This window comes from Nicotiana tomentosiformis, chromosome 4 (assembly GCF_000390325.3).
Source record: "Nicotiana tomentosiformis chromosome 4, ASM39032v3, whole genome shotgun sequence".
Taxonomy (NCBI): Eukaryota; Viridiplantae; Streptophyta; class Magnoliopsida; order Solanales; family Solanaceae; genus Nicotiana; species Nicotiana tomentosiformis.
Genome location: NC_090815.1, coordinates 113,806,368 through 113,823,916, shown reverse-complemented (window position 1 = coordinate 113,823,916; position 17,549 = coordinate 113,806,368). Strand labels below are relative to the sequence as shown.

The 17,549-nt window shown below is 37.7% G+C and overlaps 1 protein-coding gene across 1 annotated transcript; it reads right to left on the bottom strand.

Moving 5' to 3' along the window:
• Positions 1–4,241: 4,241 nt before the first annotated feature.
• LOC104106945 (WD repeat-containing protein PCN-like) lies at positions 4,242–11,765 on the bottom strand. The gene is made up of 11 exons (XM_009615607.4): positions 11,426–11,765; positions 11,188–11,334; positions 10,497–10,803; positions 10,346–10,409; positions 10,079–10,192; positions 9,813–9,975; positions 7,572–7,725; positions 6,817–7,412; positions 5,826–6,007; positions 5,351–5,608; positions 4,242–4,767 (listed from the first exon to the last, which is right to left on the bottom strand). Exons 1-11 carry the CDS (start codon positions 11,585–11,587, stop codon positions 4,452–4,454), a joined length of 2,463 nt encoding a protein of 820 aa, XP_009613902.1. The 5' UTR covers positions 11,588–11,765; the 3' UTR covers positions 4,242–4,451.
• Positions 11,766–17,549: the final 5,784 nt, after the last annotated feature.

The following is a 17,549-nucleotide window of genomic DNA, read 5'->3' as shown; positions in this document are numbered from 1 at the left end:
TTAATTGTTAGATGAGCGCTAAAAGAAGTAAGAAGGGACTAAGTGTGGGGTGACTTTTGAGTGGAACCAATGAAAGAAAGAAGGGTGCACTTATTTTGTAAAATAATACGCCACTAGAAAAAAAAAAAAAAAGAAAGAAAAATATAGAGGAATAAATTGTTGTCTTATTCTTGCTAGTGGGTATGAATTAAAGTAGTGCTTAAAGAAAGAGGAAATATTGTTGGGGTGATATTATTTGTGAAATTGAAGTGGTGTTGAAGAATTTGCGCTTAAGTTATTTGATGATGTGTTAAAGTGCTTAGGAAGTTGAGTCACTATTCCTTAAACATATCCTACCCGTCCCTTAGCCCACATTACAACCATGAAAAAGTCCTAATTGATTTTAGATCGAGCGAGCTTACATTAGTAGAGATTTACATTAAGGGCCAAGCCTATGGTACCAACTACATGCATGTGACTTCTTTTGTGAGAGTGAGCGATTTTCTTTGTGAGCATGAGATTCGAATGTGTGGATTGATTCTACTCTCTCTGCTTTTGTTGTGAGGGCACATGGTTTCACGAGGGATAGGTAACGTTATTAGACTTCTCTATGATGTTGGTTGTTCAAGCCATGAGTGCATAGGTGACATTGAGTCGGTTTTTGAGGTTAGGATTGTTGTGAGCATGTTGTCTTTGTTCGAATATGTTTAAAGAAGGGCATAAGAAAAGGGAAGTGTGTTGATGCATAGTCTAGAGCCTAATTGTAGCAAATAACCACGGTCATAGGTGCAGTGTGCTTTGAACGATAAGAGTTTAATTTTGTTTCGTCTACTATATGATGGTTTGTTCGAGGACGAACAAAGGTTTAAGTGTGGGGTAGTGATGTTTGGCATATTTCGATATGTGTTAATGTTACTTTACCCATGCTTTAACCACTTTTTGATGTTATTTAATCTTTAAAACACCCAACATGGTGTAATTATTGGTTTGATGACTAATTAAGTTATGTGTGACGATTTAAGGTGTTCGGAGTGCAAAATATGAAGAAAAGGTGGTTTAGCTAGAGGAAGAAGGGTTGGATGCGTCGCATCCAACCTAGGAAAACATCATCCTGCATGCAACCTTAGCAGTGAAGTTGTGCCATCGCGTCCACCATCGCATGCGAAGCTGAGAAATAGAGGACAAGGTGGATGCGTCGCATCCGCCTTCGCAGGCAAAAAATTGAAATGGAGGACAAGGTGGATGCGTCGCATCCACCTTAGCATCAATCCCTGAAGCCGAATTGGACTAGGAATGGGAGAGCTTTGGCCCACGACTTTTGTACGCAATATATAAGCTAAAAACGCCTCTTTTAGGTTATCTAACATATTGGGAATAGGAAAAAAGCCACGACAAAGCTGTGAAGGCCGGAATTCATCAAGTTTCATCTTTCTCCCACCAAACTTAGTAATTTTTATGTTTCTTTGTATGATTTATTGTTTGGCTACCATGTCTATGTGGAGCTAAACTTCACGTTCTAGGGTTGTGGTTCTTTCATGACTATTATTATTCGGATATTGATTTTGACTTCTTGAGTTATCATATTAGTTTATTTATTCAATCTTGCGCTTAATTATTTAATTGCTTGATCACCAATTGAATATTATCTACGAATCTAGAATTGAACTCGAAAGTGGGAATTCTATATTGCATATAGGATTGAGTAGGGCAAGTTCTTGAACTCGGGCATCGGGGAACGGATTCGTGGTTAGGATAGACATATACCTAATTGCCTTGCTTGGTTGATTTACAGGAATTATAAATGCGTTCTTGTTGATTCTAACTCCATAGACATATAGGCGTTAGGTTAGCTTGAATAGGCGAGTAAGAACTCGACAGATTCTTATGAGCAACATTAACCCTGTCAACCAATAAGCTAGATAAATTAGTCGGTCAATTCAATTGAAGAATACAATAGGATTGTTAGATAGACCATAACCCTAAATCGTTTTCATTACATTGATATCATTAAAATCTGCTCTTTCTCCGTTCAAAGTCTATTATTTATATTTTTCTTATTTAATTAGTTGGAATAAAATATTTTTAGATTTAATTCTTGTTTAGATAATTAAGATAGGCTAATTTAGTTAATAGTTAATCATAAGTCCTCGTGGGTCCGACATCCGACTTTTAATCACTTTATTACTTGACGACCGCGTATACTTGCGTGAGTGTGTTTGGTCGCAACACTGTTCTTTAACCGAAGAGCAAAAAATGTCTTTATCTCAAACTAGTGAATAGACAGTATGATGAAAGATAAGGAGAACTAGTTAATCTTGTCTGCTTAGAGATCTAATCCCTACACATGACCACAAGGGTGGTTCAAGGGGAGGCTAGTAAAGATTCTGCCTCTAGATCCCAAAATTTTGAGGCCCCAAAATATTTTAATAATATATTTTATTATTATTTTAGCTTAGATAATAATGAAGTCTATAGATTAAAGAGAAAAAATAAATCCTTTAATTTTAAAAGAAAGATTATCTTCTTTTTAACACTAGAAATATTTTAGAATTTTAAGTTAAATTACTCAAATCTTCATATTAGTAAATAAAGTTTTTTGCAAAAATATTCAAAGTAATATATGACTAATATATTATTAACATAAATTAACCTTCATAATAATAATAATAATAATAATAATAATAATAATAATAATAATAATAATAATAATAACAATAATAATAATATTACTATGTGAAGTTAAAGGCTTAATGTCTTTTAAGACTACTATCCTATAAGAAAAAATGCAACCTTAAATTTTTGCATATTTGCATTCAACCAAAAATTTAAGACCTCTTATTAAATTTAGCTTTAGGCCACTAGTTTTATTCGGCCGCCCTTGCATGGCCACAAGCATCGATCATCATAACTTTTTTTTAACGAAATATTGTACTAGAACCTTAGAAACTCTTGTAAAGATTAAACAATAAAGGAGACTTCACAATTACATGCAAAATGTTGTTTTCCCCAATTTTGATGCTGGCAATATTGTCATCAACATGCATATATTGATGACCTTAGTGAATGGTTCATAGGTATACATGGTAACTATAATGAGCCTATACTATAGTACAAATGTAGTATTCTACGCAGGCCGGAATTTTTGCTTCAAAAAATACTTTCAAGCTAGGAATTAAAGCATGGATAGCTTTATTTGATAATTAGCTGGAAGTTGGGTATGCCTATTCAACATAAACTAAGGCGATGAGTAAATCGTAGATTGCCGGGTATGAATTCGATTCTAAGTCGGAGAATGCACATGAATAGGGTCTTATTATAGAATCCGCAATTTTGAAAGTAGCCTTAGAAAGATCATTGCTAAGAGGAGAGAAGTGAATTTCTTGCTAATCAGGTGCTATCATCGTATTGTAATGATTGTCCCTTGTTCAACCCAAATTTTTTGTTACACTGTACTTGGAAAAATCCTTGGTGGGGCTTGAAAGAAATAGGTGAGAAAGGCTTCTGCATTGCTGCTGTCTCCACTTCTGGACCATTTAGTGCACCGGTGGCGTGCTTTTTTGAAAGAAGTTCATCGATACCCAAATCGATTGTATTGCCCTCACATCCGCTTACAATATCTAAATGCCCCTCAGTTGAATTAGACACCTCAGTTGAATTAGACACCTCAATTAATGAATGGCTAAACAATTTCAGCTATCTGTTCTGGCCCTGACAAATGAGTACTAGAGTAACCTTCTCGCTAGTTCTTTTTCCTTTTTAATCTTACAAAACAAATTATATTTATTCCACTCTTCAAGTTGCAACACACCCCTAATCGTTTTCTTTTTCTTGAACAAAGTACGTGAAAATATGTTATAAATGGGTAATAATGAAACTCACACTTGCTTCTAAACCTGGATTCACTTAAATTGCTAAAACTATATCTTCCTAGCCATACCGGTAATTGTATTTTGTATTAAAGATGAGGGAAATAGAGTGAGAGGAGGGGTGAAATTTGAGGTACAAGCAAGACATCGGTGAAATTTGAGAGGTGTTACAAGCAAGACATCGAGAATATACTCGTTCCAATTCTTCTGAAACAGATAAAATGGCGGGGATTTTAATAGGTGGGATTCCAACTAAACAATTGACTTATTCGAAGACAACAAATACTTAGCTGTGGTGAAAAGGCTTTAAGCAGCAAAAAGGCAAACTCGCCACTTGGCTACTGTGGTCAAACTCGTGTTCAGGGTGTCATATAAAGCTTCAGTTTACATATGCAATTTACATAAGATAACTCTTGTATATAAAATGAATGACATTGAACTTCAAAATTGATTTCACAGTTAACTGGACTAACAAAAGAATACATTACACAACATGCTTTCATCCCCCGAGTGACAACAAAAGAAAAACCTACCATTGCAAAGGGCTTGAATCGTCCCTCTAAAATCCCTAGTAAGTTGAAACAAAAACAACCTGGCACAAAACAGTTATGTCCCAAAAATATGTCTGTGAACAGGTGTAGCATCAAAAATTTTAACCACTTGAATCCAAGGTTTGTCTATGATCAAGGTAGAGGTTTTTGAAAGATGTCCAACAAATAAGACAGGATCTCTGAAAGGATGAAACTCAAAATTCTTTTTACCATTATGTTTACTCTCCAACTCACTGACTTGTAACTTACGCTTCAAACTTCCATTCACAAGACTACTATGTAGCTTCTTCAATGATATATCTTGATCGTTGGCTAAGTCAGCCTCATCATCACCACCCACTGGCTTCCCAAAGTCGATCAAACACATTGCCCTGTAGGATAAATATCAGCAGATGTTATTATTTTAGTGGAACTCAGAAAACTTTTATTGCCTTAGTAATTGATGTGACATCAATATTGCATGTCAATTGCAATTGCAATGAACAGGTAAGCAAAGTGTTGTAGCATGCAACAAAATACTGGAGAAACATAGCGTCACATATAGTTGCTGATTACTTTGTGTTTCCAGCCATTCAATAAGCTTTAAGTTTAACTTGAACAAGTATTTTAAGGACGTATACCCATGTCAGCCTCCTCCCCAAAGTAGAGGGCAAAAAGAAAGAAAAAAACTCAGAATACCTGCCTTTCGAAAGCACAGATTACTGGTACATGCTAATAAGCCACGACATATGCAAAAAGTCAAATCTTGCAACTCAAAAGAAGCCCATATAGCGCAAGTATTTTTAGCAAATCCAGCTTGTGTTACTTTTCTCAGGTAAGTGTAATTCCCATAATAAAACCCTCTATCGGAATTACGGAGTCACTTTGATTTTTAAAAGGTAATGATCAAAGTGACCATTATTATAAATATCTGAAGTAAAAGCATCAAGTTTGTCAAAAAACTGTAAAACATACCTTGGACTATAGACGATGACAGATGATGAATTGGAAGGTGGGAATGAAAGCCCAATCACTTCTCCAGGAAATTCTTGATATCTTCTCGGCAGGGAAAATGTATTACGACTTGACCATTCCCCCAACTGTTTAGCTTCAACATCTAAGGCATATACCTGGTTGGACGAAGTGGATACTATAAGCACATTGCTATTTTGAGGAGCAAAACCACCTGCCATAACTGAATGACCATCCAATCTTGATATAAACCAGTGTTGCCTGCTCCATGACAAAATGCATTCAGACCCAAAAGAAACAAGAGAGTACAAAATGATGACGGGAATAAGCATATCCTTTCTAGAAAGTTGAGGTATCCCGTGGAAAGGAAAAGAGTTTTTCAAAAATATCAAACGCAAAAAAGGTGAAATCCTAAAGGATCAGAGGGATGATATACTAGACGACAGATTAAATACATGCAGGAAAGGATGTCCAATACCTCTGTATCTCTAGATTAAATATATATACATCTCCAAAGCAGTTGATAGCAGCTAGCCATTGCCCATCAGTGCTGGTGAACAGTCTAGTTATGGGAGGTTCAGCCGGGAACAGTTCTTCAGCATATTCTTTATGACGAGGTGTAAAAACATAAACTATCTCTGAGCTTCCTACATCCACCACCTAGAACACAAAAGCTGTGATTTCAGGAACTATCAAGCTGCAAGATTTGATGGCTCAGATATATTGATAGTCTAAACAAAAATAATCAATTCAATTCCTCAGATTAATTCACAGCCTAAATATCAAACAGTTCCTATAAGCAATGGTCATTGGAGTGCACAGAAAGATATTGATCCGCGGAACTGCATCCTCTTATTAAAAACCATACAAAATTAAAATTTCAATTAGCTCTCACATCTGACATCCACGTGAAAAGAATAGATCAACACCATAATTAAATGGAGAATATGACAAGTTTCATTAAAGACCATGCCCTTACCCACCAACCACAGCCACCGTACCCTCCCTATTCACCAGCAGCATCTCATGCTTGCTCCCCTTTTTCCTATCCATTTGCCCACTACTTCAGCCTCCCTCCAGTAGCAATCTCAGCGATTCAACCAAGTTCCATGACCTGATTCCAGATTTCCTCCCTTCATTATCCCCTATGATGCAGTTTGGTGCTAGGATGGCAAGGCAGAGGAAGCCATAATAAAGTAGGTGGCAGGGTTCAGTGATGCGGGATTAAACAACAACAAAGGTGGTTAGCTCTAAAATCATGATTCTTAACAAAAGGTTCCCAACCTTAGTAAGATCCCTATTGTCCTAAAACTTCCTAAGAATTTCTTAGTAATGCCAAAGGCTGCTGGTAAGTGAACTCACTGCAACTTACAAGTTGAGTAAGATGCAAAATGTACAGTTATTTTTTTAAAAACATACAGTAGAAGATAAATAAAAAAGAAGATAAATTGGACAAAGAAGGTACTGACGTAGACCATTCTGTCACACCCCGCTATCATCAGCCGAGAAGAATCAGCACTGAAAACCATTGAATGGGCAAATGGCAGTTCCAAAGGGAGATGCCTTTTGTTGACTGCCCATGGACTCTTGCTGGCAGCATTTCTCTTAAGCTCAAGAAGGCTGGGTTTAACATGATCAGAATAAGCAAAAAAGGCACCAGAAGGCGAAATTGCACTGCATGTAATTTTCCTTGAAGCTTTACACTTAACTCGGGCGACCAGATCTGTCTTGGCAGCCCCAGCAGATGGACCACAGCTGTTAGACTTAACTCCATTTATTTCACGAACACACAAAATATCAATCCAGTACGACGCTTGGATTAAGAGTAACGAAGACTGATTGAAAATCGTATTTATTGCAAGTTGTATATGCGGCCTCTGCGGTGCAGGACAAATGTCATGTGGGGAAAACTTGGTAAACTCCCTCGCAGAGTATGCAAAAAGTTTAGTATCATCACCGCCTGAGATAAGCATCGGCACACCTAAATGTGCCCATTTATGGTAACTAGACTCAAGGGGGTTCGACCTAGATCGAGGTCTCTTTTCGTCCCGTTCAACTATGGAATCTGAAAGGAAAATGAAAAAAATTAACAATTTAACAGCATAAATACCAAATGGACTATATTAAGACGACTTTCAGCGAACAAAAATTTCAATTCAAAAAATGGGCAAAGTATCAACTTTATTTTCAAAGGAGAAGCAGAAAAGCACACAAATGAACTAACCTTCAGCACTGATGGGCACAGCAACAGTCAAGGCCCTCACATCATGTGTATGGGCCCTCACATGACTAACATAAACCCATTTCTTGAGGACTCCAGAGGTTATATTTCCATCATTAGCCCCGACAAAATCCATAGAGAGCTTATAAAGTATAACCTAAAGAACAGATGCGTGAGTTAGCAGCTACAAGAGCATGTTTTCCAGACATTTCTGAACAGTTATACACCGCAATGTTCACAGTAAAATATCAGAAATGATATTACTTCATAATTATAGAAGCATGGTAAGACCAAGACTTTTGCAACTGAAAGAAGGTTATGCAATAGGCAATAAAGCAAATAGAAGCAACCTTTATTTCAAAATTTAATTAAATAACTCTTTTGCTTTTCTCTTCACTTTCTTTTACCTTGAAACATTGACAAAACAAATGAAGGAAAGTTATCTCAAAGGACCGAAAACAAGTCAGAATCAATGCAAACTTGGCTAAGTATCGAACACAAAGAAACCAAATAATCCGTATAAGGCATACCAAATAATTTGGATTAAAGTAATTATCCGAGTAGGGATAACTGGAAAAGACAGATCTAAAAACATGTCGCGAAAGAGAAATTATTTAGTAGTGGAAAGAAGTAGACCTGTATTAAGCGGAATGGATATAGAGATTTCATATAGCCGACCATAACTGATTAGTGATTGAGGTATGGTTACTCGAGAAACTAGAAATGATGAGAGTTTAAATGGGCAGTCAAGCCACTCAAGAATCAAAGGCTTCTGACATGTTACTTTTTCAGTTTTCACAAGCCACTGACCATGTGTATTACAACTTAAGCAACTAAAGCACTACAACATCCTCCAAACCCATCATCATTTGTCTTTGAATCCTTTACTGGCATTTGCTAAGATGATAGTACAAAAAAAAAAAAAGCAAAAGAAAGCAGTCTACAAAATCAGAGAAGCATCCCTTTCTGCGCCAGGTAAGGAACAGTGATGTGAACGAAGACACAGCAGGACAGAAATGTATTGAGTTCCATTGCATACAAGGAACATCATTCAGATGGGTTTTTACATAACTGCCTGTGAATCCAAAGCAGTGCACTAGGATAAATTGAGTTGTGATCCTCTAATATTTGTTTTATTTTATAAGGAGAGTTGTCATCCTCTAATATTTGTTATCGTGCGACTGACCAATGTCTAAATACTTAACAGCGTTTGAATTAGATAAAGTTGGTGTTAGTTTAGTTTGCATTAGATTTTTTTTAAAACAATTCCAATTTGCTTTGGGTAACAGTTTTTAGGTTGTTTAGGGAGAAGTGACTTTACAACAACAACAAACCCAGTGAATTCCCACAAGTGGAGGGAGAGGCGACTTTGAGTTTGTTTTTTTGGGGGAAATATCACTAAAGTCCAAAAAGAATTCTTTGAAGCTCTTAAATATGTGAAATGAACAAGAATAAACCGACAAAAACATCTATCGTTCATTCTACAAATAAGAAAATTTGGTTGAAGGTGAAAATTGTTGATGCAAAAAAGATTTATGGGACCAGAATGCAAGTTAACAAAAGCTGAAAATTCATTTTCTGCTTTCGTAGAGAGCGGGCACTACGTGGGGCCACTTAAGTCCATTCCATACGCACCCACTACTAAACAGTACTAGTAATGTTTGTTTTAAAACTAGTGGTTTTCCGGAACAAACACCACCTCACTATCAACTGGGCTAAAAATCAAAAGAGGCACAGCATCATTAGCTTAATTTTGTTAGAGTTTTGCCCTGAATTTCTAATCTATTAGGACTCTCTTTCTTGAAGGAAGGGAAAAAGACTCCTAAAATAAATAAATCTTTTTCATATGTCTTGTCCTTTTCTTGGAGGAAAAGTCTTGAACACCTATAAATTGAGGATCTCTGCTTCTCAAAACAACGATGATAACAACCTCCACAATGTAGTCTTTTAGAGAGTTTTGTTTAGGGGTTAGGGGAGACTATTCTCTCAAAATTTATTCTCTTTTATATTAGTGATGAATCATATGTAGGTCGATTGACCAAACCATAATAAATTGCTATGCCTAGTTTAGTACATTTTTTATTTGTCGTCTGATTTATCGTCTATCAAGCTTTGCATTGTTAGCTTCCTCATGCACCTTGTTATTATAATCCCAACAAGTTTCAACTACTAGAATAGTAGGGGGACAACCCCCTCCAACTCCAACAGAAAGAGTTCATTTTGTAGGGGTTTCCATTTATATACCTGACCATCGGAGCCAGCAGAAAACACCCTTCTATGGCTGGGAGATGCTGCTAAAGCATTAACATCACCTTTATGATTGGAAAGGGCATTCACAAGAGTCCCATGCTTGGTGTCCCAGAACTGAACACTCCCAGTTCTATCAGCACTCACAAGGGTACCACATCTGGAAACAATGTGAAGTTAGAAGCGAGAAGGAAAATTGGAACATCTTACAGAACACTGTAACAAATGAGAAAAATGAATATCATTTCCAATTCAATTTTCACCTCAATGCAAGTAACGACCATATGCATAATTCAGATCCACTACCCAGACCTCCAAGACCAACTGATATCCTGTAGATTTCATGAGCAAACTTGGCATCCCAGCATCTTATAAACCTACAAAATAAGCAACTCTATCAGATAGTTCACTGTGTACATCCTATAAAACATAACTTCAGGGCTCAACCTACACTTGTGTCCTTTTTGAGTTTTCAGCAGACATCAACTAGTAAAAATTCAGCAGATAGAAATGTTAAAAATAGAACATACCCATCACTACTCCCAGAAAATATCCTACTTGCATCAGAACTCCAAGTGACACTCAATGCACGTCCTGCCAAAAAAAACAAAAAGATGACAACTCTATAATTCCAAGCAACAATCACATTTGTACTCTGACTCCTAAGGATAGCTGTCTCACCACTGACCCTTGGCAATGATCTTTTGTAAGTTAAGTTTTCGTCATCATTGACACAGTAGATTCTTACACAGCCATCATCACAAGCAAATGCTATTCGGCTATTATCACTAACAAGATCCTCGTGAAGCTCTATGGAGTCATCACCATCTTCGCTTTCACTGCTCTCACCATCACTGCTCTCGTTATTGCTGTGATTGACGTGGCCATTTTCATAAAGCTTAGGAGACTGCTTTTGATTAAGCTGTGGATTATTGCATGGTTCCACAGCCATCTGCCATATTGAAACACCAATAGAATCTAGAGCAATCTGCAAACAACCATAGCAAATAAAAGATTAATCGACTCACATCATACAAAACATAAAAACCTCTATCAATGATATAACATATCTTACATTGTGATGACCCAATCACAAGCATAAAGTGATTAGAATAATGATGAGCAGCACAACAAAATGCAAAAATCTCTCATCTTTCGTGGTAGTCAATTTTCACTTTGCATTCATTTCTATGCTAACAAAAAATAGGTTACAAGGTTTCATTTTTCATTGTAATTGCAAGTTTATTGAACCCTAAGCTACTTACAGGTTATCAAAACTTTTCCTTTCCTATTTTTGAATAATAGGAAATCTCCAGTAAAAAGAAAAATTCAGCTCAATACAATAAAAGCAAGGATTTTTCTTCACACACACCTTCTGTCTCAAATCAAAAAGGTCCCATTCAGAAACTGATCCATCAATGCTGGAAGAAAACAACCGACCAGCAGCCGAACCACCACTCGAACCGGACCGACACCAAACCAGTGAAGAAACCCTAGAATTTGGATTCCCGTGTATTGTCTAAGCAAACACCAATCAAATTCAAACTTTTAATTAAAACCGGGAGAGAAAACAATACATAAGCAATATATATAAGTATATATGTACGTACGAGCTGACAGTGCCAGCCTACAGAGCCAGGAGAAACGAGCCAAATCTCAAGAGAGCCGTCTTCACGAGCGGCAGCAACTTGAGAATCGTCGGCGCTGGTAGCTAAAGCTACCACCGGTGATGGCTTCCACTCAACTGAGCTGCTCCTATATACTGAGAGCATTTCCAGTCCTCAATATTATAGCTTTATTGAAGAGTTTTTTCGGCTGATTGGTGAGTCTGTGAGTTATGGGCAATGAAGAAATTTTGAAGTGGAAAGGGAGAAAGAGAATAGGACATCAGCGCCGCTAGGTTTTTTCCTAAGGGTTTAAGCGCCGGATCCATCTGCTACAAACGGGTCTATCAAGTTTTTCTTATTTTAAATTTTAAATAATTAAGCTTCCCTTTCTCTTTTCTTTTTTCTTCTCCCTTTTAAGTTTTAAATAAATTGAATTAAAAAAAAAAAAAGAACTTGAAAAAGGCAAAAACATTATTACTTGATAAAATGCGTTTAATTATTGAAGATGTTATGGAATTGTTAAGCAATTACATTTTAATAATAATATTTACAAAAAGAAGGTTATGATAATTTTGAGAATTGAAATAATATGTTTTGAAATTAGTGTCTAAATTGTCTACCATCTTAATGAAACATTTACTTGTCTAATATTTTAAAAATGTTCTCCTGAATAGTCTACTGCATCTAATATTTCAGAAAATGTTCATTTCAAATTTCATAGAACCTTGCTTCTATAAACCCTCAAATTATTTTTTCGAACTGTGTTGAGTATCACTTGGGAAGAATAACAATAGAATTTTTTAACCAAAAAGAAGAAGAAAAAGAAGAATTTAAGTTGGACATAAACTAGACTGCCCAAAATTTTAAATATAAGGCTTTATTTAAATAGAATGGACTGCGCAATGTTAAATAATTTATAGTTGATAAAAATATTGTTGTCTTATCAATTTAGAACTTTTAAGTCAACTAAGAAATGAGTTAATTGTAATTGAATCAACTTAGAGTTAAAATCTTGCAATAAGCTACTCGTGTTATAACCAAAAAAAAAAGTGATTATCAATATTCTTTTACCAAATCAGTCAACTACTAATTGTTTTCAGCTTCACTATTTCTGTCCAAACAAACACATAATTGTTTACATAAGTAAAAAGTCCATTGTTTTTTCAGAAACACTCAAAAAGTATTTTTACCGCTTTGCGTTTAAAAGTTACTATAGTTCAGCTAATTCAAACGGGCTAATAATGCCAACGTTTAGCCCACTGCCACTTAAGTATCCCCAAACCATTTTAGCCATAACGCTTTAATTGCAGGGGAATTTTACCTTCTTATATTATATATAAAACTTTATTATCCTTCTTAATTAAGTTTTAATTTAATTACATAGTCATACACAATTTATCAATTATATACAAATAAATTTGTAATGAGTATCCCTTTATATTAGGAATTGAATAAAGAATATCAGTTATTTTCGCATCCTTTTATACTTGCACCTCTCTCTGTCTCTCCCCCTCTCTCTCTCTTCCTCTCTCTATCTCTCCTTCTCTGTTTTTTTCCTGTTTTTCTTCCTTTAATGTTCTCTATTTTTTATGTTTTTTGTTGTATAGAGTTTTAATGGAACTTATCAATGTATTTCAATCGTTTGACTATAGAGTTTTAACTTAGCAATTTTTTTTCATGTTGCACAATTGACGTTCGAATTAAAATTGTCAATCAATAAATTTTGAAGGTGTTTGATTCTCCACCATTGACAACCATTAAAAAGCTTCGAAGCTTTGAATTCGAATTTGGGTTTTCAAAAATTATTATTTGTTTGGATTTGGTGTTGTTGCAAACAATTGAGAATATTCTTTGGAGTTTATATCTCAATTTTGAGGGTGTTTGGTGAAGATTAGACTTAATTTTGGTCGAATTTCTGATTGAAAATCGAAGAAGAAGAAGAAGAAGAAGAAGAAGACGACGAACAACAACAACAACACATGACATACAATATACTTACGAAATTGTATTAAATTTGTATTATAGTTGTATGTAAATTGTATTTTAAGTTGTATTATATTGTAGTTATATATTTTTTTATTTGACTGTTGTATGAAAGTTAAAAAATAATTGTATAATGTATGAATCGTTGTAAGAAATTTGTATTTAAGTTGTAAATACTATCTTTTTACATAAAATTGTTGATATGTATCAAAATTGTATTAAGAGAGAAAATTTTGATTGGAATTTTAGAGAGGAAGAAAAACACACCACATACAAAATATATATAAATCAGATACAAAATACATACAAAAGGCATATTGTATAAAATTTGTGTGAAATATGTATTTAAGTTGTATGATGTTGTAGATGTATTTAAGTTGTATGAGGGCTCTCCTTTGTCTTCTCTCTCCTTCTGCTTTCTCAACGTTCACTTTTCAAGCCACCACTGTCTCTTCCCTCCCTTCTGTTTCCGTCCAGTACCCCCCATCGGCGTAGTGCAGCCCAGGTAAGTTTCTCCCTTTTTTCCTTTCTTGCTTTCTCTCTCCTCTGCCTTCTCCCCCATTATGCTTTCTCTCTTTCTCTCTCCTCTTTCTTCTTCCCCTTTTCTCTATATATGGTCTTTCGGCAAACAACGAAACATCGTAGACCAAATTCCGGTAACCACGGTCCAAACAGGAACGACAGCGGTACCGAAAGTTTTCGTGAAGCCTGCATTTTTGCGTTGCATTTCTTCGGACCCTGCTAGGTTTGCGAGGGTAGTAGCGACATCCATCGTCGCTGGGGACATTAGGAAGACAATAAAGGCGTTATGTTCCTTCTTTCCTGTACTACTCTTTAATTTATTCGTTGTAATATTCTTGCTCTGTTTTTTACTTGTTAGTTAGTAGCATTCTTGCATTGACTTGAATTTAATTGCATTGCACCTCGGGTGCGCCCCAAGTCATATTCTCAAGTTCTATCATCGGGAGTTGCTACCTCCTGCTTTCCTGCTTCTCTTTGTTATGTTAGTTATATTGTTGTCATTTTAGTTAGCATTAGTTTAATTGTACTATTAGTGTGCCTGTAGTAATAATTTGTTATCTTCTAGTTTGGTCTGCTGCCCATTTTGTGTTAGTATTTTTCCTTAGTTTGTCATTGGTATAGTGGCTGTGGTATGGGATGGTACAGTAAGGTCATGTCCTCGGAGGGGAAGGGGGAGAGGGCGTGACACGGGGTGGGGCGATGGGAGTGGGGAAGGGATAGAGGCGGGACGGGAAGCAAGGTAGGTAAGGGGAATAAAGGAGCCTATAGGTTGAGGATAGGGTCATGGAATATTGGCACATTGACGAGTAAGTCTATAGAGCTGGCAAAGATTCTCCAGAGAAGGAAGGCCAGTATAGCTTGTGTTCAGGAAACTAGGTGGGTAGGATCGAAGGTGAAGGATGCGGACGGGTATAAGTTGTGGTACTCTAGAGTCAGGAAGGGTAAGAATGGAATGGGTATTTTGATAGATAGGGAATTTAGAGAGTATGTGGTAGAGGTTAGGCGGGTGAATGATAGATTAGTGGCTATCAAGTTAGTAGTTGGAGAGTGCACCTTAAATGTTGTTAGCGCTTACACACCGCAAGCGGGCTTGGATGAGGAGGTTAAAAGGCGCTTCTGAGAGGGGTTAGATGAGATTGTGCATAGTATTCCGCCTGCTGAGAGGTTATTTATAGGAGGGGATTTCAATGGACATATCGGGTCATCTGATGGTGGTTATGATGAGGTGCATGGCGGCTTCGGTTTTGGGGATAGGAACGGAGGAAGAACTTCGCTATTGGATTTCGCTAAGGCATTTGAACTAGTGATTGCGAACTCTAGTTTTCCGAAGATAGAGGAGCATTTGATTACTTTCCAAAGTACGGTGGCAAAGACTTAGATTGATTATCTCCTCATCAGGAGGTGCGATAGAGAGTTGTGCATAGATTGCAAAGTTATCCCGGGCGAGACTCTCACGACGCAGCATAGACTCTTAGTGATGGACATCGGAATCATGATAAGGAAGAAGAAGAGGTATGTTCGAGGACGACCGAGGATTAGGTGGGGAGCCTTGAGTAAGGATAAAGCTAAGGAGTTGGAGGTGAGGCTATCAGCTATGGTAGCCTAGGGGGAGTAATGGGGATGCGAGCGCTATGTGGACGACGACGACAAACTATGTAAGGGAGGCGGTGAGAGAGATGTTAGGGGTTTTGAAGGGTCTCTCTGGCAGCGAGAGAGATGTTATGGGTTTTGAAGGGTCTCTCTGGCGGGCATAAAGGCGATTGGTGGTGGAATGATATGATCCAAGTCAAAGCGGAAGCGAAGAAGGCGGTGTACTTGAAGTTAGTAGGGAGCTCAAGCGAGGAGGAGATGAGAGCGAACATGGAGAGGTATAAGGTAGCGAGGAAGGAGGCGAAGTTGGCGGTCACAGAAGCCAAAACTGCAGCGTTTGGCCGGCTGTACGAGGAACTGGGGACAAAGGCGGGGATAAGAAGTTATTTCGGTTGGCTAAGGGGAGAGAGAGGAAGGCTCGGGATCTGGATGAAGTGAGGTGCATCAAAGACGAGGACAGTAGAGTGTTGATGGGGGAGGCTCATATTAAACAGAGATGAAAAACTTACTTTCATAGACTTTTAAATGAATAGGGCAGCTGAGATATTATGCTAGGTGACTTGGCGCATTCGGAGAGCCACCAAGACTTTAGGTATTGTAGGCGCATTAAGGTTGAGGAGGTCGTGGAGGCTATGCGTAAGATGAGTAGGGGTAGAGCAACATGGCCAGATGAAATATCGGTATAATTTTGGAAGTGTGTGTGTAGAGCAGGTTTGGAGTGGCTGGCTGGGCTATTTATTGTTATTTTCAGAACAAAGAGGATGTCGGATGAGTGGAGGTGGAGTACGGTGGTACCGTTGTACAAGAACAAAGGTGATATACAGAGTTGTAACAACTATAGGGGTATCAAGTTACTAAGTCACACCATGAAAGTTTGGGAAAGGGTATTGGAGGTGAGGGTGAGGAGGACGGTATCTATATCCGACAACCAATTCGGGTTCATGCCGGGTCATTCGACCACGGAAGCTATTCACCTTATTAGAAGGTTGGTGGAACAATAAAGGGATAGGAAGAAGGATCTGCACATGGTGTTTATTGACTTGGAGAAAGCATATGACAATGTCCCCATGGAGGTTCTCTGGAGATGCCTAGAGGTAAAAGGTGTGCCGGTAGCTTACATTTGAGCGATCAAAGACATGTATGACGGAGCTGAGACTCGGGTTAGGGAAGTAGGAGGTGACTTGGAGCATTTTTCGGTTGCTATGGGGTTACATCAAGGATCTGCGCTCAGCCCGTTCTTATTTGCCCTAGTGATGGACGCACTGACAAGATATATTCAAGGGGAGGTTCCATGGTGTATGTTATTCACTGATGACATAGATCTGATTGATGAGACGCGAGACGGTATTAACGAGAAGCTGGAAGTTTGGAGATAATCCTTTAAGTCTAAGGGTTTCAAGTTAAGCAAGACAAATACAGAGTAATTGGAGTGCAAATTCAGCGTTGAATCGAGGGAAGCGGGCATGGACGTCAGGATTGGATCATAGGTCATCCTCAAGAGAGGCAGTTTCAAGTACCTGGGGTCGGTTATTCCGGAGGACGGGGAGATTGATGAGGACGTCACACACCGTATAGGGGTGGGTTAGATGAAATGGAGGTTAGCATCTAGAGTCCCATGTGACAAGAAAGTGCCATTGATACTCAAAGGTAAGTTTATAGAGCGGTGGTTAGACCGACCATATTGTATGGGGTAGAGTATTGGCTGGTTAAGAACTCACATATACAGAAGATGAATGTAGCAGAGATGAGGATGTTGAGGTGGATGTGTGGGCACACTAGGATGTATAAGATTAGGAATGAAGATATTTGGGAGAAGATGGGCATGACTCCTATAAATGACAAGATGCGGGCAATGAGACTTAGATGGTTTGGGCATATGCGGAGGAGGAGCCCTGATGCCCCTGTAAGAAGGTGTGAGCGGTTGGCTTTGGTGGGAATGAGAAGAGGTAGAGGGCGGCCTAAGAAGTATTGGGGAGATGTGATCAGGTAGGACATTGTTAGGCTTCAGATTTCCGAGGACACGACCCTTGAT